The sequence below is a fragment of the Panulirus ornatus genome, chromosome 68, assembly GCF_036320965.1.
Source record: "Panulirus ornatus isolate Po-2019 chromosome 68, ASM3632096v1, whole genome shotgun sequence".
NCBI lineage: Eukaryota > Metazoa > Arthropoda > Malacostraca > Decapoda > Palinuridae > Panulirus > Panulirus ornatus.
In genome coordinates, this window is record NC_092291.1 from 11,131,221 (window position 1) to 11,154,326 (window position 23,106).

General features: G+C 44.2%; 1 protein-coding gene across 1 annotated transcript in view; it reads left to right on the top strand.

The window, feature by feature from the left end:
- The first annotated feature begins 2,902 nt into the window (after positions 1-2,902).
- The window catches only part of Nep2 (Neprilysin 2), a 174,017-nt gene continuing 153,813 nt past the window's right edge, over positions 2,903-23,106 (top strand). The window contains exon 1 of the mRNA XM_071659696.1: positions 2,903-3,003. Within this exon, the coding sequence (XP_071515797.1) occupies positions 2,918-3,003 (86 nt within the window). The 5' untranslated portion in view covers positions 2,903-2,917. The remainder of the gene's footprint in view (positions 3,004-23,106) is intronic.

Consider the following 23,106-nt stretch of genomic DNA (forward strand, 5'->3'; position numbering starts at 1 on the left):
ACGAGGATGGTCATTTGGCCTGCAACTATTTTTACCGTTATAAGCTCTTGTTTAAAGTACCTACTTGTATTATAAGTTATAAACTAATTCTTAATAAGATATGGTTAAATGTTGGAACTAGGAATTTCAATGGAACAAACAGCTCTCCTAACAAGATTTGCTATATTTGCTATAAATTCTGTACGCTACATGAATTACATGTTGTATGTATCATAAATCACATCATCCTAATCAGCTGTCTCTCTCGGGGAAAATATCACACAGCTGATCAAATCTGGGTTGGAACCATCAAACAGATGTTATTTTTTTTCCTTTGTTGATACATTCAAGATCCGGATAGTGTTTTACTGTTTGTGTTGTGTTTGGGACATCTAACAAATATGTGTTGTATAGCTAGGATTGTGTTGGTCTGCGCATTTTGGAGGGAAGGAAAAGACTCGATGGAGTAAGGCAAAGTTGATAGGTTTTTCCTACAGTCGAACCAGCGCAACCTCCTACCTATGTTGTCGCCTATTTCTGGTTTGAAATTATTTCGTAATCCCACGTTGGTCCACTGACCATTCATGTATGTATGCATGTATGTATGTTTTAATGGGTATCGACTGCTTAAAACGCAGTATATTCACACCTGCAACACGCCAAACGTATTTAGGAGGATGGTGTTCTCATTAGTTATATATTCACATGACCAAATAATCTGAGTATATAATCTTATTACATTGCAGTTACATACTTGTAATGAGCATATCATTTACATTATAGAGGTATAATTGACATCTTTTCACGTCATTAGTTACACTTCGAAGAGTAAATGTTATTACCAACATGTTTTGTAGCAGTAATGTATGATCGGTGGATCAATACCCTGAAGCTATAAAGAAATCTGCTGAGAAATAAGGGCGGATTTAGGGATTTAATTACACCCAACTGAAAAATAATTATGGTTTTCAAGTTCCCTTTAACAATTCCGGCTGAAATAAATGGTAAGCCGTCATTAAGGCATACGTCAATGTCGTCTGTGGCTTTGAGAAAACATTAGTGGAAAACATCTACCATAACAGCTTCTCATCAGTGAAAGACTTGAGATAAGCAAAATGTCAGTAAAACGAAGATACGACAAAACTAATGCATCTCCTAAAGAAAAATACGTTGTAAACATCTTCGATGTGTTTATATGAATAGACTTGGAGAACTCGATAATTATGTTAATTTCACAGTTTATTAACTTCGCTTGCATGATTTTCAGCGGATTTGTTAGTCATAAAATTATACTGCAATCATTTTCTGTCACATGCCGCAATGATAATAAATTCCAGTTCTCGTTACAAATTAATTATAATGAAAACGAAACTGTATATGTCAATCACTGTTATAAAGCACTCTAAAAATATCCCTTATATAACTTTGAATACAAGGCTCCACAGAAATTAAAAGCGAAACATGCATCTGTAATCAAATTTCATCCTTGAATATCTCATCAGGTCACGATGGAACACTTGGGACGAGTTCCAGAACCCGTCACACTTTTTTTCCTCTCTTTTCCTCTCCTCTTCCTCACCCTCCAACGAGCCTCACCTGTTTTTCAGATCCCAGCGCTTGTTCCTCCTGTCATGAAACATTCTTAGCCTTGTCAAACATCCGGGTTATATATATATATATATATATATATATATATATATATATATATATATATATATATATATATAATTTTTAGTTTTTTTTTTTTGCTTTGTCGCTGTCTCCCGCGTTTGCGAGGTAGCGCAAGGAAACAGACGAAAGAAATGGCCCAACCCACCCCCATACACATGTATATACATACGTCCACACACGCAAAATATACATACCTACACAGCTTTCCATGGTTTACCCCAGACGCTTCACATGCCTTGATTCAATCCACTGACAGCACGTCACCCCCGGTATACCACATCGCTCCAATTCACTCTATTCCTTGCCCTCCTTACACCCTCCTGCATGTTCAGGCCCCGATCACACAAAATCTTTTTCACTCCATCTTTCCACCTCCAATTTGGTCTCCCTCTTCTCCTCGTTCCCTCCACCTCCGACACGTATATCCTCTTGGTCAATCTTTCCTCACTCATTCTCTCCATGTGACCAAACCATTTCAAAACACCCTCTTCTGCTCTCTCAACCACGCTCTTTTTATTTCCACACATCTCTCTTACCCTTACGTTACTTACTCGATCAAACCACCTCACACCACACATTGTCCTCAAACATCTCATTTCCAGCACATCCATCCTCCTGCGCACAACTCTATCCATAGTCCACGCCTCTCAACCATACAACATTGTTAGAACCACTATTCCTTCAAACATACCCATTTTTGCTTTCCCAGATAATGTTCTCGACTTCCACACATTCTTCAAGGCTCCCAGAATTTTCGCCCCCTCCCCCACCCTATGATCCTCTTCCGCTTCCATGGTTCCATCCGCTGCCAGATCCACTCCCAGATATCTAAAACACTTCACCTCCTCCAGTTTTTCTCCATTCAAACTCACCTCCCAATTGACTTGACCCTCAACCCTACTGTACCTAATAACCTTGCTCTTATTCACATTTACTCTTAACTTTCTTCTTTCACACACTTTACCAAACTCAGTCACCAGCTTCTGCAGTTTCTCACATGAATCAGCAACCAGCGCTGTATCATCAGCGAACAACAACTGACTCACTTCCCAAGCTCTCTCATCCCCAACAGACTTCATACTTGCCCCTCTTTCCAAAACTCTTGCATTCACCTACTGTCGCCTATCCACCACTTAATGCTAAACCCACCCCACTCTGCATCCAGCCGACCCAAATCTTCCACACTCACCCTGTTCTTCACCAAGTCGCCATTTGAGTATTAATCTTGTGCCCTCTAACAGGTGGTTACCCCCGGCAATAGAGCAACATGATTATGGGGGCAGCGAACGGTGTCCGGCGATATGGCACCCTGGAGGAGGACGTGGACATTGAGGATCTGGAGGACTTCTGCAGGTAAGTCATGTGAGTTCTGGCACTGTATGGAGACGACGTGCATATACGACACAGACCCGTGTATTTACATGTGAACAGCATGCTACCGTCACGGACAGTGCGAAGAAACGCCTGAAGTGGATTTCAAACTAGGACTAAGTGCCAGTCTGTCTTTGTTTTCTTTCTATCGACCGAAATTTTCAGGAATAATGTTGACCAATAAATTTTATAAGTTGTGTTTCTCGAGCATTTCTCCCGACGTTAATTTCAGCGGCAGGGCTGTGCAAGTTGAAGTCATTCACACACTTGATACCAATGTATCCAACAATTAAGGAAGCTAATTTTAATGACAGAACATTAGTAATGTGACTTATCTAGTTAATGCATATATATGTTGTTAGTAATTATAAAGATAGTATTGAAAATTATGCACAACATTAAGGGCAACACAAAAACCAAGCTAAAAATATGTTTATGCACGGCAACCATCGACTGAAGAGCAGTGGACCAGTATTAACGGTCCGCGCTGACCCTAAAGTAATGATTTATGACTGTACACATGTTTATCATTACTTATTTATCTTGGAATGTAAAACTCATCCAAAACCCTTGAAATATTTTCCCTTTAGTTTTACTTCTGAACGCCTTTTTGTATTTCGGTTAAGGCCTAACCTTGGTGCAGACGTTTGGCTTTGACTGGATCCCCGAGTATGTTATATATATATATATATATATATATATATATATATATATATATATATATATATATATATATATATATACGTATATCAAATCACTGACGCGCACAGAAACAAACTTGCCATATGTGCATTTTTTTTCGTGTTACTTCCGGAGCGGTCTTGGGGACACCTCTCCTTTTTATGGAGTTCGGGGTGCACATGCACCTACCCTTATTCGGCCGCTCGTGGTAGTCACAAGGATATCCGACTTCTCTGAATTACTCTACAATAGTGCACTAACCTTTTACCAGTGTCCAATGTAATATGAGAAAACCATGTGAGGTGATGGCGTGCAACATCGTTACAAACAATTGTAGAAGTACAGATACTTCCTGTTCTATGACTTTACAAACAATTGTAGGAGTACAGATACTTCCTGTTCTATGACTCAGTTTTCTAAGAGAGGCCGCCTGCCAAACAAGGAACAAGGCTTTCAAAGTTTCCATTTCAGTTCAGTTCATTCCGACCTTCCGGATGGTCATCTCTCACTATCATATCGACCTTCCGGATGGTCATCTCTCACTATCATAACGACCTTCCGGATGATCATTTCTCACTATCAGACAGACCTTCCGGATAGTCATCTCACTATCATAACGACCTTCCGGATGGTTATCTCTATCATAACGACCTTCCGGATGGTTATCTCACTCTCATAACGACCTTCCGGATGGTTATCTATCATAACGACCTTCCGGATGGTTATCTCACTATCATAACGACCTTCCGGATGGTTATCCTATCATAACGACCTTCCGGATGGTTATTTCTCACTATCATAACGACCTTCCGGATGGTTATCTCTGTCATAACGACCTTCGGATGGTTATCTCACTATCATAACGACCTTTCCGGATGTTATTCCCATCATAAGACTTCCGGATGGGATCTATCATAACGCCTTCCGGATGGTTTCTCACTATCATAACCTTGGTTTGGTTACTCCCATTATAAAAGACCCCCGTTGGGCCCTACATCATACCCCCTAAAAATTTACCAATTTCAAAAAACCCCTTCCCCAGGTTTTTTCTACTACAAAAGGTCCGGAGGTTTTCGTCAAACATTCTTGGCCAATCAAAACCCCCAAGGTAAATTTAAAATAAAAATTAGGTTTCCACATGCCTTTTCCCGGATTTTTTCTCCCCTAAAAGCCTGGGAAAGGTTTTAACAAAGGCCTTCCGGGGGCTCTGAAACGATTCTATTTTTCTCCTTCTAAGTTGGGAGGGTTAAATTTCCGCCCTTCCGGTTTGGAATATAACCCTTGGGGGCCACTTTGGCCTCCGGGGACCTATCTAACATTAAAAAGGTTAAAATCTACTAACGATTGGGGGATGGTTTCTACAAACGCCCCCGGGATGGTTACTCTTAATTTTCGGAGGCCCTTACTAAGCTTTGGTTGGTATCAAATCTGCCCCCTTTGGTCTTTAAAATTCATTTTGGGCCTTCCGGTTTTGGTAAAAAAGTTAATAGGGTCGGGGAAGCGCATTAACGAACTTGCCAAGATATTGATGAAAGGCTCAAAACAAGACTTGTATGTAAGATATGGAAAAATTGTACAGCGAAATTCCTGCAAGGGGTAATACACGTTCTACTGTCATTGCAATTGCAAAACTTTACTATATGCACTCACCACATCTCAAGTAATAGAGGCCATGCATTCCTCACATCGTATTATAACAGAAAGATACACACCACCACCTACCACTGTCAGTAAGTTTTGCTTAGGTCACTACTGTGAAGTTATAACTATCTCACAAGAATGAGAAAGACAGTCTGCAACAGCTTCTGCCAAAAAAAAAAAAAAAAATAGAATAATAGATTTACTTAGACTACACAAATGCAGGGATCGTGTCATTATCAAGTCCACTTCATCACCACTACTACTAGTAATCAAGGCTAAGACTGTCATCCCCTGGGTGAATCCATGTAATAATCGTCCCTATTCACTCAGGGGAATGGATATCCTCCAGTTGATCAGATAGCTTTGGTGGCCAGCCTTCACTTATTTCCGAGGTGCCTCATTTCACAACAAATGGGTACCTTCCGCGATAAGAGGGACAAATGGGCCTCACTGACGCTACAATTCTTCTGTAAACGCACGAAGGGGTTGTCAGTCTCCCACGTATTGCCTTGTCACCACATCAGACTGGGTCCCGCCATCCGGCCAAAACACACAAGATTAGATTCATGCCAAAGTTGAGATAGTACCATTACTGCCTATACTCCCAACTAATGTCACAGTGATATACACTTAATTTCACGTAATATTCACCTTTTTCTCGCGATACAAACACATACCTGCCTCAATTACGGCAGTAATTCTTTGGGGCACAGCACCACTTAGTTGTTCTTGAACGGTCGACCACAATGTTACCAACGCTAATGGCGCGCTTTCCTTAGCATTGCATCCGACTCAATAGATTCAGATTCTCTTAAACCCGCCCTTAATGCGATTCCTGGTAAAATGAAACAGCTGATAGCAATAGTTAAAGAATATAAATGAACATGCTTTTGAAAATTTAAAATCTCGTTGTTGTAAACTAGTAGATATTGAAAAAATGATGAAAAGAAAACTCTTGTTTCAATAGCAACTAGTGTAAATCACTGAAACAGTAAAGTAGGCTATTTTTCCTTCCAAGGGACTGTAAGTGTTAAGGCGTCACAATGTATGAAAATCATGTAATCATTTACCAGTCATTTTTTTCCCTTACTATACAGAAAAATTGCCGGCTTTATTATTTGCATAAATCACAATATATTTTCGCTTATACTTTAACAATTTCGAATGAATGAAAAACGGTGTTTTACTTAATCTTTAAACCAATACATCACTTTTTAGAAAAACACCTGATATGGAAACGATCTCGAGGAGCCGTGACAAGTGTTATGAAGTTGACTTAGCACTTTTTGAGAAGTCATTCTTGATTTTTGGATACTTGTCAACATTCTTGGTGAAAGAAGTGGAATTTTGTGACTTACGTTTCGTCGCAGCATCTTACTGAAGTAAGTGAAGAGCATTAATTAATCGCAATTATTCAGTGATACTTGCCTCATCGGATGTTTTTGGCTGCCGAGCTCCGGAAGGTAAGATATTCCCCGATAATTAGGTCAATCAATTTGTTTATTTTTTGCTGACGTGTTGTGGTTTCTGATGGTGCGTAATGATTTAGCAGATGGGTAGTTGCTTTCATATAAACACAAACTTATGATGGTTCAAGCGGATTTCGACACTCGCCTCCTGGATAGCATTTTGATAAATTCAGTAGTTTCCTTTCGAAAGATAACCCCGTCTTTATCCATTATTCACAAAAGGATAAGTAGCAGAGTTCCTTTGTGTAAGAATTGGGCAGTTCAGCAGTAAGTCAATGTGTTCTTCATCTGGTCTACGAAAAGTTTGATTAGAATTTATTGGTTACGTAAATGGGTTAAGATTTTTTTGACAGGAAAATATGGTAAATATACTTAAACACTTTCGAAATGTCCACAACTAAGTGAAATAGACATATTTAGACTGAATATTGATCCATTAGGCATCAGTTGGTAAAAAGCGCAATAGGGTAATCTGTAACCTTACCTAGCTTAATTTTGGTTTGTGGTGTAAAATCCCGCTCACGCTTTTCGTAAGAATAACAATTTAAACATATTTAAGCTTATGATATGGTACTCCACCCAGGGGTAATCCTGAACATGTCAAAACTCTTGCATTCTAGCTCAGACCCTTTAATGTTGCTACGGCAATACAAGTGTAAAAGCGCGATTTGAAATTTTTGGTTAACATCAGAACTCAATTTTTGTCATTTTTCATGGCTGGAATGAGCATGGTCGCAAATTAGATTGTTACAAGTCGTCTGTTTTTAACTAGATTTGAAGAAATCCAACAGAGAGGGTGATGTGTTTAAACTTTGATAAAAGTCTCGGAATAAACATATTTTCTAATGTCCCGATTTGAAGAGGCTGCTAAAAAAAATTCAATCTGATTAGATTTTATTATGATATATGATTGGGTTGTACAAGAGAATCACAAAGAAGCTGAAGGTTATGTTTGCATGATTCAACTAGTATTTGTGATCAAAGTTGTACTTGAAGGGAATTTTTACACTTGTGTTGCCCTTTTTTTTTAACCTTGTATATATTACCATGTCTTTGCTTTTGTGCCTGCAAAGACACACACACACACACACACACACACACACACACACTGCCTATGTCAGGTATATGTGTGTGTGTGTGTGTGTGTGTGTAATTGCCTAATTGTATTGCACGAGGAAGGAGTTTTTCACTCATGGAGCCCCCGTCTCTCAAACATTCTCTGCTATAGAAGTATATCTATTTTTTCTATGTTTCTTGCTTAATTACATGTTATGTCCTCTGATTGCTCTTTCCGGACAACTCTCGAGGAGTTGCTCACTGTCTACTTCATCGATCTGTTTTAGAAAATAAGCTTTCAGCTGAGCTGGAAATGTCGGACCATTATACCAAGGGATCCTACTGTCATTTCCAGCATCTTAACCATGTACTTAAGAGGTTAAGGCAAGAACCAGCTTAAGCAAAATACTTTATCTGGATATGGCAGGCTAAAAGAGAACTTGACATCTTCAGTTATATGATTATCTTTCATCCTTGGGGATAGGGGAGAGATGATAATGTGTGCCGTAGAAGACGACTAAGATAGGCGGGTCGGGGGGAGGAGGAGGAGGAGGAGGGAGGAACAATTCCCCTTTCGTAGTATTACGTGCCAGAGTGTCTGAGCAGAAGAAAGGAACCAAACGAGGTTCTTTCTTTAGAGGCCTAGTTCCTGATGTTGCGTTGCTAGGGCGGGAAGGTTGAGCAAGCACGAAAAGTATACAGGACATATTAACGTGAGAAAGGAGTGATCAGACTCAATTCGCAAGAGAGGTGGTTGCTGACGGTGTACAAGAAAGAGAATGCTGTTTCCATATACCTTTACCAGCTGATCTTAACAACACATAAAGTATAATAACAATTCTCATGGTTATGGTTAGTGGTACTATTTACCACCTTATAACTCACGGGACACTACACATGAGCGAGGTAGCACCATGCCAGGGTATGAAACACCGCCATGCACCTCTCGCTGGCATATTCTGAGATAAGGAGTTTTGTTCACGAGATTCCCAAGGGCACGGAGAGCACGAGTTGACAGCCATCACCTGCCATACAAGATCCTGGATCTCTAGGCAATCATCTTGTGTTACCGCTCACAGGATGAGTGTAGGGTGCACAGTATGTATCAAATACGCTAAGATAGCTGGTAATTTTGTATTTACAAACTGTTATGCTTCGCATTCTGGTGTTACCGGTCTCCGCTTGCGCGACTCGCTCGTAAGGGGTCGATAATTTCCCCGCCGCGGGGGTAGCCTAGTCATGGAGTTGCGGGAGCTCCTGGGGAAGCGGTCTTTGAGTAACTCTGAGATCCTTACGAGAAAGGGATTCTATACCAAGTGTAAAGGAATGCATATATGATCCTCTCCCATGGTTGGTTATTGGTAACGATTACCCTGGTTTCATCTATTTTTTCTAAAAACCACATTTATATAAGAAAAAGTATTCTGGGAAGAAATGAAAGTAATGAGCTTCATTTGATATTTATCTAAATGAAATTGAAGTGTAATCGTAAAATAGTTCTGTAAAATAACTGTTGTACGATAGTTATAAAAGAAAACTTGTTGATATTGAGGGCTAACTAAGGTAACTGAATAGCGTGTCTTTACGTATTGAGGTTTTGTGGCCATTTAATTGTGGTTTGAGCGGTCTATTGTCTAAGGATTCTAATATTCTGGTGTGTGGTTCGCTATTGCCCACATCTGTTAACTGAAAAAATAATAAAGTATGGTTGATAGTGCTCATGAGAATGCTCAGGCATTACGGAGTGTGGTCATGAGTTGGCGTGCGCAACGGGAGCAAGCAAGGCGCTCGCTAACTATTGCGGTAGTCACAGTACATCTAACATTCCGGTCAGAAACTGAGAAGGTATGTGTCATGGTAGAGGACCAGGTCACAGCACCAGAATTACATTGTATCGCCTTCGTGCTCCCCTTGTTTACATTGAAGGATATTAAGACTTATTAAGATAGGATCTCAGCTGTGTCCTGACTGGTCGCTTTTTCCCGCGCAAATGGCCAATGTCAGTATGTTCATCTTAGGTAACGATGACCTCCATACTCTTATACAAAGAGTAATGATAACTGTTCTGGAGAACATGTTCATCACGCCAGTCATCATAAATGCTTGGAAAAAAATAGCTTCTGGAGAACATGTTCATCACGCCAGTCATCATAAATTGTCGGAAAATAACTGTTCTGGAGAACATGTTCATTACGCCAGTCATCAAAATGTTCGGAAAAAAATAACTGTTCTGGAAAACATGTTCATCACGCCAGTCATCATAAATGTTCGGAAAAAAATAACTGTTCTGGAGAACATGTTCATCACGCCAGTCATCATAAATATTCGGGGAAAAAAAAAAATAAGCCTGGCTCAAGTACATTATGATCCTCCTCTGTGGACACATCAGTTCTAGATTAGGAAACAAACCACAGAACTGCTGCTGTGGACGTATTACTCGCACATCATATTCAGGTCTACGTTCACAGGACCCCCATGCAGTAAGGTGGTTTTTCAGAGATAAGGAAATAGTGGCCAGGGATCTCATACCTAACATTATACAGTATATTCTTTCACTTGTTATGCTCGTGTTGTTATATGCAGTACCAGATATATTGGTGATACCAGCAGAAACATTTAAACTTACGTTCGGATTCTTGTCTAGTCAGAGGCGGAGGTTCCTCCCGGCATAAAAAAAGAAAAAAAGAGAACAAAAGAATTCATCCCACATGACATTTGAACATGGCTGACACAGATGACTGGCCGGCATACAGCGAAAATCATGACCGTCCTCAGGTAGATTCGCCGCGCCGGTGACCTGGAGAAGCTGTTACAAACATTACGTCTGTTGAGAAACCTACCGCGGCCGATTTTGGAAATAGACCCGACCACAGGACTTGCCCGTGGACGTACATTTGCGTCTGAAGATGACAACTGCGAGTACAGACACGCGAGGAATGAAGCTCCCTACATGTGTCGTGAGAGTGTATGTGGTCTTACATTTATTCATAACGTGTGAAGGAGGTGTTCAGAAGGTCTCGTGCTGGTGGGGTGCAAATTTGCCGTTGGCGATCGTAATGATCCTGGCAGTAGTTGATCGGCCCAAACCACAGCCAACCGACGAACGGTATCAGTTACCAGCAGACGCCGACCCGTGGATGGCCCAATACCCAGAGGGGTTCCCACCTCCGTGAGTAGTACTTTTGTGGGTTCTTGGTTGTGCCGTAGTTTGCAAATGTTCGATTATAAGTTGACGATCTTACCAACAAAACAGATTAAACTTCACCACCTGATCTACACGAAGGGAGGGGAAACCAGCCTTACCACCATGTGAACCACACATAGGGAAGGGGAACCAGCCTCACCCCCACGTGAACCACACGTAGGGAAGGGAGCCTCTCCAACAAGCTGATTGAGGAAGGATAAAGTTAGTACAGGTGATAATTCCCTCCCGTCATAATCATTCTTTATTCTTTTTACCACTGTTTATGAATTTCAAATAAAGGCTGGGTAACAAAAAAGACACCATGACTGCTGGCTATTTAAGGACGTGTGGAGGTATAAGTTGTGCAATGTCTTGTGCAACATAACGGGAGTGTTTGAACATAATGTACAGATTTCCACAACTGCAACATGATGTTTAAGAATCTGGTCATAACAGGACGGAAGAAGGAGACGGTCGAGGACTGTGGTGCCCGAGGTTTGCTCCCGTACTGCTGTCACAGACCCGTGAGTCAGGACAGCGAAATAAGGTTTTGTTAGGAAGTCATCGACGCGAGACGTCTCCCTCGGTTATATCCGTCTTCTTGTTATGTTGTACCTTAAGGGCACAGGTGAAATAATCACCGACGCACGTTGCGCCTCTCCTGCATTATGTTTCATAATTGGATGGCCATGGATCCCACACAAGGCCTTGAAGCTTCACTGAAAACCAGACCCGCTACTCCGGCGGAACACCAACCCCCCACCCCACACACACACACACACACACACACACACACACACACACACACACACACATGAGTGATCCAGCAGGGAGGAGGCTCCGCGTCAGGGGAACTGCCTCCCCTGGACGACAGGGTCGTTGTTTTTGTTCCTCCCGGGGAAGGGGGAGGGGGGGGGGGTAAGACCAGGTCTTCACCCCCCTTCCTCCCTTCCCCATAAACAGATCCACCTAACTACGGGGACTCACGCGCTCTTCTCACGTTTTTAAATCTCTTAATGACAGGGAGAGCCAACATACACTGGCTTCCGCGTCGCCCGAACCGACACCCACCCCCGCCGAAGTTCGCCACCGTCTTCCACCACGTCATGACTTTGGAGGAACTCCCGAGACAACAGTGTTCGCTGAGGGTTTCGAGGTACCGCTACGCCTGAGGCGCTGAGGCTGACCTCGGTCAGTAGGCTCGCAGAGTAAAGCTTGGAGGAGGAGACAACTCATGAAGTGACTTGGACGAAGTTGTTGGTGTGTGTGTGTGTGTGTGTGTGTGTGTGTGTGTGTGTGTGTGTGTGTGTGTGTGTGTGTGTGTTTGACGCTGCGGTAGTTCTTCATTCGTGATGCATTAAGGAACTGTAGCGCTGAGTGAGGGGGGGAAACTGCGGGTCTGTTGGTGGATAAGGAGGACGTCTCTCCTCTGATAGGATGTGGTATAATATGTCGGCGGCAGAGTCTACCACTTCATTCACGGCCTGGCCATGATGGGGGACTTAAGTCTTTGGGTGAAGCCTGTAATATTCAAGGCAATGCCTGGTAGAGGTTGACATTGGTAATGAGGGATGAACAGTCCAGAGTTGTAAAATGTGCTTTCGACTTCTGTTATGTGGGTTCTCGCTTAATGACCATTTTGACGCTTGATACCCATTCTAAAAGCAAGACCGCACATGTGGCTGATAAGGTTGGAGATTTTTACTGTCATTCTTTGGGTAGTTATCTTTCATACTAGAGAAGGAACGTGGTTCAGGCCTCATGAAGGTGTAGGAGTGGGAGGGCACGGAGTTAAGGATCTGCAGGAGGTCAGTATTGGACCAGGAAAAAACAGAACTGTATGTATCGAATTATTCATGATATGCGTTTGTTCAGCGTGTTATGATGGTGGTAGAGTCGAGGCGAGCACGACGCGGTATACGATGGTTGTATGCATTTTGGTTGACAAGATGTGACGGGAGACCAGGAGGATTTCCCTTCACGACAAGCAGTAAGGACACTACAGTATCTATAATGAGGAAAGAAAAAAAGAGTGAAGATTAATAATTGTTTCTCTGATTGTTTTTTATCTTTCTCTGGTGTGCACCACACTGAGTGGGGTTAGATTTCCTCTTGTCACGTTTACAATTTGGTGTGTTTGGGCATTCGAGGTGGAAACCTGAAGTAGAGGTGGATATCCTTGGTGGCAGGCAGCGTGCACGGAGAAAAGATTCACGACACATTTGTTGCTTTCTGTCTTGTGTCCCGGAGGAGGTGGTCTTTGTACGGAGACTCAAGGAAGCTGGTGAACAGAACGTACACATTCCACCCTGGATGGGATAGCTATAATGACCAGTCTGTGGGGGTTAGGTCACACACAGGGTTGATAAGGCTAGGAGAAGGATTCAGACATGATTAACTGTTTAGGAAGTGTCAGAAGGCCAAGGAGAGGTAAGGCAATAATGATGCAAACGTGCTGGATCAGTGATCAAGTATGGGGTGTGAGATGGCCCCGTGACGCATTAGGTAAGGCTTGAGGAGCATGGTCGGCCCGTGGGCGTCATTACAACCCAAAATAACAGGTCTGGTAAGATGGCTTTGGCAAGGTATTGCAATCATCTTAGATTTATGCGTCTGTAGCTTCAGTGGCCTTGCAGCCGTGGGCAGTTCACACTGTGGTTCCCCTTTCATCTCCCTGTCCGCAAATATACGATAAGCTGGTAGACTTATCATTAAGGCCCGAGTCTCCGGACATGGACGCCACCCCCTAGCAGGCTCATTAGGGAGGGTCATATGCCGAGTCATGGACATCTGTGTACAAAGTCGGGCCAGGTTACCACCTGTCAGCTGGCTGGCTGGCTAGACCTGTCATAACTATGGTGCATTTTCCCAAGCTTAAGGTGGCACCCGTTTATCTACCTACCAAGGGAAGGATGAATAACTGTGTGCGGAGTCTGCCGTAAATCGAAAACCTTGCCTGTGAAATTAGAAGTCATGAACATGAACCGCCACACACACACACCGAAGGACCGCTGAAAATACAAGGGTGACCTTCAGGTATGACAGACCAGACACGCCTACATGCAGACGATAGTAGTCTTTACTGTAGCCTCTCGTGTCAGCGTGTTGGGCTTGATTCTCAGGGTGATGTACACTGCTGGACCACGCGCTGCCCTGAGTCCTGGCCTCGCCGTCATAGCTGTGGTGTAACGGTAGATGTGTGTGGTATAATGTCCTTAAACACCGTCCTGCCACACGAGAGTTCCCCAGCCACCAGTCGGTCTTCTTTCACAAGCAACTCTCCTTTGCCTTCTCGTCAGCCACACCAGTGGTCTTGACCTCGTTGTGTGTCACTTTCTACCCACGAATGCTCATATCTGTGAGGATGCTCAGTATGTCCCGAGGACATAGGGATGGTGACATTGGTTCAGTCCTCACAACCAGCAACACGCCTCCTTCTTCCTACCAACACTGCGCAGTATCCATGGTCGCTCCTATTGTTGCAGTCCACCCCGCCATCACTCAGTCTTTATCTAGATACCGTGAAGACTTCCTTTTACAAGGACATTATTTTTTTTCCTCCTTTTTCCTGTATCATATGGCTCTCTTGTTGCCATACTCTGCAAGACTGAATCTCCTCATGTTTAGCACTAGGCTCAGGGGTCTGGGTTAGCAGAGAACAGCCCGTGGCTCGCTAGTTCCATTTTATGAAGCAGGTCTGGAGGTATTTCTTTTTCGGTTTATCCAGGATTGCTGAGGCCTGGACCTTTGGCATGCGTCCGACAGGAGGGTGACAAGTGGGTCCGAGTAGGGCCCAGGGACCTGAAAGGGTTCCCCCTCCCGTCATGGGGGAGGGAGGGAGGCCTAGGATACATCCAATACATGATATATGGTTACAGGATAGCGAGTGATGCTGACAGCAACAGGCAATATCTGTATCATACAAAGGAAGTTTAAAACATGTCGCACATACACGGAACATCTTGTTAACATTCGAATCACCGTGTATACATCAACAAACTACATATACGCAGAGGTGTGCCACTGGAACAGGATACAGCTTAGCGCACAGTCGTTAACTCGTTAGACATGAAAGCTCAAACGTACGTTAAATGTTGGGCATACATTTGTAGAATATACTGGCACCGGGCATGCTGCTAACATTCACAGTGATGTATATGATGTATATACAGGGGGCCAAGAAACATCACACACTGAACATTGTAGTTACAGAACGTGCTTGTACTGGGCATGATCACACAGGAGTTTACATAGCTCAGGGCATGGTGAATTTTGGATACAGTGTCAGAATAGCTTCAAGGATAACACTATCTATAAAGTATTCACAGAGCTGTAGAAACAGTAAGCCTTGAGGTCTAAAATCATTCATTTTGGGACATTTCCTAAACACAACCTTCTGAAAATCTCTCCTGAGTTAACTGTCCCTTCCAACTTCAACCATCCGAATACCCTTCCTTTAGTTCCAAGTATCCTTCCTAGCTTCACCTTGGGAATAGCCTTCCATCCTTTCTTCCTTATGTACCCGGCTTCACATTACGTTCTCCAGTCAGTCCGGACCTAACCTAAGCTTGAGGCTTGTCGTCATCAGGTGAAGATAAACATCTTGGCCAAACAGCTGTCTCAGGTCATGGGCCACCAAGTCCGAGATTGTCGGGCCACCAGCACACAGTACACCGTTGTGTCCTTGTTGGTCACGCGGGACTCGTCTTCCTCCGAGGTGTCTGTGGTCCGTCAAATAGCATGACGTACCAGCAGTATTACACGTAGATCCCAAAGCTTGGGTCGGTGTGAGGTGTGTGTGTGTGTGTGTATATCCAGTACGTTCAAGAAAACAGTGGAATCAGGATAGACATCAATCTCTCACCGTCCTGGCGGTTAACTCTGTATTCAGTGTATCGATTTGAAGATGGTTCGTATGTGGACCACGTGTAGTGATGTAACAGAGAGTACTGATGAAAAGATTGATACCTAACAAGGGCTGTGAAGGTTGAGTAGATAGATGTCTGGTTCGTTTCTCCACCGTCCGGACAGCACTGGTGTATTGTGTGCCCCTGGCGGGCTGAGGGAGGCAGACATCATGCCTTGTGTACCTTCAACGCAGTGCCGGACATCCTGCATGACTTGGAAAATGCTTCATTACAGTGCTCGCCACGCGGACCTAAGATGCCTTCAACGAGGCTTGGCTGTTTCCCGAGGTTGACGCTGCTATCAATAACTACCTACACCACAACACACACAGTTGGCTGCTGCCTAGCATGACCTCATAATGATTAGTCGACCCGTTGGTTGACGGCTGCCACAAGAGATCTTGAAAATGCCTAGTTTAGTGGAGGCGAGGGAGAACCACAGTCCTTGATCCCTGGTTAACTCGCGCCCTCGGATGTACACACGGTTTTCCCTCGTTTTAATGCCATCCTTCCTCCTCGTCCGGGGAGTCAGCTCGTTTGGATGTTATTAGGCGCGAGGGCTTGAGTGGGAGTCCTCCTACAATCACAGTAATTTACGCTTGTGATTTAATAGATTTTGCACTTCAGCGGCGGAGGTACTTGGTATTTGGTATGGTGCAACGAATGTCTCTAGGTGTGTGTGTGTGTGTGTGTGTGTGTGTGTGTGTGTGTGTGTGTGTGTGTGTATGATGGAGGAAGGCTGTTGGTGGAGGCGAGAGGCGCCAGCCGTAGAGACGGAGAAGGCAAAACAGCCTCCCCATGCCCGTAGGTGGGTGTATTTGGGTCAGTGGGCGCTTCCCGGCGCTGTGCTTGCACTTCTTCCCGCCGTGTTTGTAGCCATCCGCTTGCGCGGACATGAGCCTGATAAATGAAAACTGCTGCCTTGGCAGAGCCTGTATACATGAGAGGCCGATGAAGATGCTGGATCATCAGGCAGGAACATGAGCGTCGTTCCCTCGCCACATAGGTTAGCGGACGGGAAGGAAAGACGTATGGCAGAGGTCAGCGGGGGAGTACCGCAGGCTTCTCCTCTGGGTCCATCTACTCTGCGTGATCTGTGTACATGAATCACCTGAAGGTATTGTCGGACGCCGGCCTGAATGAGTTGACATACTGTGTGAAGGTCGTGAGGGAAGTGGAGAACGTGGAGGACTGCGCCAGCTTACATGGGGACCTTGACAGACTCACTTGCACGGTCGATGAAATTCTACCCGAGGAAAATGCCATGAGGATGGGTCACGGCCAAGTATGGCCTCGTTGTGATCATCATTTAAAAAGAAATAAACCGCAGGCATCTGTGTGTGGGGAACGCCCGGGAGTCGACAGCCGTCCTAACCTGTCGACATGGTCCCGCCTTTGAGAGAATAGTTACAGAGACTAAATGTCTGCTCGTGAGAATTAGAATTTGCATTTCAGATCATGGAAAAAGAAATATTCAGCAAGCTGTTCACATCTTCCATAAGGCTAAAACTATAATATACTTTTCCAGTTTGGTCATCGCACATTAAAGAGCACAAAGAGCTGATAGACAAGGTGTAGAGGTGGGAAATAATTATAGTACCGGAATGTAGAGAGACGAGCCATAGATAATGACTGAAGGCCTTAAATCTGCCCATCTTGGAAGAGAGAAGAGAGAGGGGTGACTTGACCACAACCCTCAAGATCATGAAAACAGATTAATGAAGTAGACAGAGATACGGGGATATAAGATATAACAACTAGAAGTCGTTCCGCAACAATGTTGTTAACAAAGAAGGGGAAAATGACCTACAGTCAACACAGACAGCTCAGACAAGTGTAAGAAGTCGTATGATCACAGAATATTAAAGAGATGGGAGGGGGTGGGGGAGGGCTCACGAGTGGACAATTCCTCCCCGTACAGAACATAAAGATGATTACAAATGTGTAATTAATTACATTTATTAGGTTCCATGATGCGACGCTGCCATACTCACTTGTTATTTCAAAAGTTTGATTTTGTCTCTTTTTTTTTCCTGGATGCTGCTAATCAAGGTGAGTGTATTTGTTGGGAATAAATTCCACGACCTTGTTTTTTTTTTTTCCTTCAGCAAAGATCAGCTCACATGACACATCCGATCTGAAACGCACAAAACTTAATAATTGAAATCCAACACATGATCAGCAGTTAAACTAGAATTTAGAAAAGAAAATTGACAAACTCTTAAGAACTGATCACCATAGATGAATAAATACAATTTCTTATTATCATACTTAGTCGCTGTCTCCCGCGTTAGCGAGGCAGCGCAAGGAAACTGACGTATATTGGGTACGTGCGTACGTACACACATACCTGCACCCAAACCCAGCCTCATCCAAACAGCCACGGAGATCTACACTGTAGAGACTCTGTAGCCAGTCATATTTCAGCGTGTGGTTTTCCCCAGCTCCACCGCAGGCTCTCCCGGCACCTGCAGGAGTCTCGTTGGCGCCTCTCGCCGTTCGCCCTCCCTCCCTCCCTCTCTCCCCAGACACCGCATCCCTACTTCCAGGCACATTTCCTGTTATTACATGACGATGCATAAAACAGGTTCCCCCATCCTCCGTCCATCTCCCCGAGGGACTTATGTTGTTCATCCGTGATCGTGTTGTCGCTTTTAAGGCTGTCATTAGAATTAATCATGTTTTCTACGTTGTCCTCGAAGAGGTTTTGCAACCACACACACACACACACACACACACACACACACACACACACACACACACACACACACACACACACATGGTGAAATTCTCTGGCGGATGAAAATGAGATGTAAAATATCTTTTTCAGAGGACGCAAATCGTTATTTAAAACCAAAACGCTTTCAGAAATAACATTTCTTGATGAATTTATATATATATATATATATATATATATATATATATATATATATATATATATATATATATATATATATATATATATATTGGATGTTGGAAAGGATCACAATTTTGCGCGTGATCAAAATGTTTACCAAATGGCGTCCTAGCTTCGTCTCTTCGATGTATATCAACTGACTGTTATATTTCTCTCTTGTGTCTCCCCTGATGATGTGATTATTACACGAAAGTGCTCTTGGGAACTTTTCGTGTTTCATTTTCCCCGTGGACTCATAGGAATATATATATATATATATATATATATATATATATATATATATATATATATATATATATATATATATATATATATGCAGAGAGAGAGAGATAGAGAGAGTTTAGTGCATGAACATGCATAGATGAAGATATGGAACGATTTGCCAATTAGAGTGGTTGAAAGCAGTTCTAGAAATGCGTTAAAGAATGGATTTAATAACTACTTCAGTTCAAGTCCACGGCTCATTATTTGCCCCTCCTTAGTCACAGTGACAGTTTGCAGGTAATTCACTTTCAGTTATCTGTAAGCTTCTTGAATTTTACCTCACTGGTATCTGCAAAAATCACACAAAAATCTCGAAAGGGCGCAATGTTCTGTAGCTGTTTGAATTTCCTTGTATTTCTTTGTATACCACATGATAGTTCCAATTCACTCTGTCCCGTGCACGCCCTTCACCCTCCTGCATGTTCAGGCCTCGAACACTCAAAATCTTTTCCGCTTCATCCTTCCAATCTCCAACTTGGACGAGCGTAAAACTCGGTGTATAGTCAAGCGCCGCCTTTATACCACAAGAGAAAACGAGCGCCAGGAAGCCTGCATCAGCGAGGAAAGATTAAAGGCAGGCAGAACGTGTCTGACTCCCCCAAAACATATCCACAATAAGTGTCGGTCAGAGGGACAGCTTATACCAAGACTGAAACATGCTGTGTCACTCCTTGGTTGACTTGGCATCCTGTACTGAGAATAACATCATTTAATACAGCAAACTGCCAGGCAGTCTTCAGCAAATGTGTTACGAAAAGACGCAGTCTTTTCTCGTGGACAACTTCGGGAAGAACGGAGGTGTGTTGTTTACACTACCTGGGTGTTTGACTTGTATGCGAAGGAGCAGTCATGTTCCTTTTGATATTTGAAACAGGTGGCAGTTCCCTAAATCGCCGTAACCTTGATAGAGGATTAGGAGTTTGGCTTCCTCCAATCGCAGGAGACGAGGGAATGGTGTGCCTGAAGGAGCAGCAGCAGATGTAAATAATAATAATAATGTTTGTGGAAATATTTAGCACACCAGCCGATATGGTAGTGACGTCAGGTGTGTCAGCTCGTTGTCATGGATTATCACGGCGCAGCAAAACACGTTGTCAGTTCCTGGCGTACACGGGAGTGATCCACGGTGGGTCTGAGGCGTTTGGGTGTTGGGGGCGGCGGTGCTGTCGCGGCTGACACTCGACCCCCCGTAGCCTGGCTGGGTTAGGTGGGACAGACGTGATGGACGAGTCGGTCTGGTGGTGCCACGGCCGACCCTGCCCGACCAGACGTGTTCCTGATCGCCAGCTAACTTCGTGAAGTAGTACTGCCTCATCGCATTTCACAAGTGGGCTTGCCAGGGCTTATGTCTCGATATATTTTGCCACTTTCCTGAAGTTTCTAACTTATTTTGATATATATATATATATATATATATATATATATATATATATATATATATATATATATATATATAAAATGTTGGGGTTACTTAACAGATTGTGATGTTGATTTAGTGAGTGGCTTCATTATGGGTTTGCGAAGAACGGCTTGTCATGTCCACACCTCCTTGAACAGTGTATTTTTCGTCGTTATCTTTCTGTGGATTTGTTAATCTTAGAGGATTATTTATCTTGTTACTTGATGGAGTTGGTGAATTCGGTTCTTACCCCGACGTGATGTGTATGGCTGTGTTTATGTGTGTACTATACCATCGAGGATTCCTTGGTGCAATGACTACGAGCCTTGGGATACAAGGTCATAACTAGATTCTGTCGGGTCATACCAGTGCAGTCAGCCAGGTCGTATTGATGTACTCAGCCAAGTCGTGCTGATATACTCAGCCAGGTCGTACTGATATACTCTGCCAGGTCGTACTGATATACTCTGCCAGGTCTTACTGATATACTCTGCCAGGTCGTACTGATATACTCTGCCAGGTCGTACTGATATACTCTGCCAGGTCTTACTGATATACTCTGCCAGGTCGTACTGATATACTCTGCCAGGTCGTACTATATACTCTGCGAGGTTCCACATATACACTATACCAAGTCGTAGATATTCTCTTCCAGGTCGTTTTGATATACTCAGTCAGATCGCACTGACATACTCAGCTAGGTCGTACTGATTTACTCTGCCATGTCGTACTGATATACTCTGCCAGGTCGTACCGATAAACTCTGCCAGGGGGGGAGGGGAGGAGGGAGAATTTTACAGTCAAGACGTAAGTCAGATATTTGAGGGTCGTGTGGGCAGTTAAGAAAGGATCATTGTGCGGGTGGAGTAAGGTCATGAGAACGGTACATATTACTTAGCCCAGAGATGTAACCCGCTCTTCCATATAGGTATCTGATTTGCATGTGGGGTCCTGTGGCCTGGTACCGCACCGTGTGTGTGTGTGTGTGTTTGAGTGTGTGTTTTTTCTTTTTAAAGCAGCGGTCAACACAGGTGACAGATGGCGCTACCGTTGTCATTTCACCGAGAGAAAAAATAGATTTTGCATTTCTTCGTCTTGGGTTGAATCTTGACATCGTTTTCTGTCACCGGTAAGATCAGTGATATTAGTTGGTTGTCAGAGTGAGAGAGATTTTCTCTTTTTTTTAACGTGTGTCGTAACTCTGAGAGGAATGAGCATTACCTTGTGGCAAGACGGCCTTCACACTGTAGTAAACATGACGTGTAAAGCAGAGTGATACACAGCGAGGCAACGTAATCGCCTTGAGTTCAGTAACACGATAGTCACAGTGCGTCCCGGGTTAATGAAGGAGAGGGGGGGCGCGTCCGTCACCCAGGCTCACCAGCCCCGAGAAGAACCAGACCTGCCCACCACCACCCGAGCCGCCCCACCAAGCCTCCTGCCCCGGGGGTCGGGCCTGGGAGTGGCCACCTCTCGACACGGGGAGAGGGGCCTGGGGCTCGGGCTGGCTATGGGCAAGGGCGGCGCGTGAGACTACCCACGGGACATTCCTCCCGTCGTTCCAAAGTCAGAGCCTCAGAGACTTATAGAGTCTGTGTCGGAAGAATGGTGGAGTGTAGGTCAAGTCAGGTCAGAGGACAGCTGACTCACAAGGCCCGGGAACCTGTCGGGAGAGCAATAGAGGTAAGAGGATGTAAGGCGGTGCTGGAGAGGGTGGTCGGCTGGCTGCTTGATGGGGTGTAGTGCCTTCCCCAGCAGGGGAGAAGGGAGTACAAACATGGCCGTGTGACACGGGGGTGGCCAGTGGGTCGCCTGTAAAGGCGGCGTTCTTGAGAGCTTCAAGTACAGGTGGGGGGGGGGGGGGTTGGATAGACTCAGTGGGTGGGGGAGAGAGAGAGATATTTTAAACCAGTTTGCTGACGTAGACAGTAAACAGTTCTTGGAAGGATGCGATTATATAAAAGTCAGAGGTGATAGCATGAAGTCAAGCAACGAACGATGGATAAGATTAGTGGATGAACTGAAATAACCTGTTATTTGTAGGAAAGAAAGTTCAAGAGACAGGGCTCCACGAGTGTAGTTGTTCCCTCCCCCCCTTCTCCGTACTGTGGAAATGGGTGATCAACCACACGACACGGTACGTGTGCCGTCAGCAGATACCGCTGGTTACCCACGAGTGGTACACGCAGGGGATCTTCCGCATCGTGGCGTTAGGGAAAGGACTACAGTCACCTTGTACATCCTCGTCACCGTATCGATGACTGTTTCTCGTTAAACCCCCGGCATCTGGGCGGCAGTCACTGTCGCACTTCCTTCTACTCTCCCACGTGACTAGCCTTACTCACGTACCACCTACGTGCCATTGCTCACCTGCGACCGACAGAGGTACGATGAGGGACGACGTGAGGTGAAGTGGGAGTGACGGTGGCTCTCGGAGAAGAGGCTCCTCCCTCCCTCCCGCGCCCGCCCGACCGCGGCTCTGGATCACGTTTCCTCAGGTCCTGTCCCGCTCCACGCTCCCTCCTGACACCTTTGTGATTCTCTCACGGATAAACTGCTTCATGTTT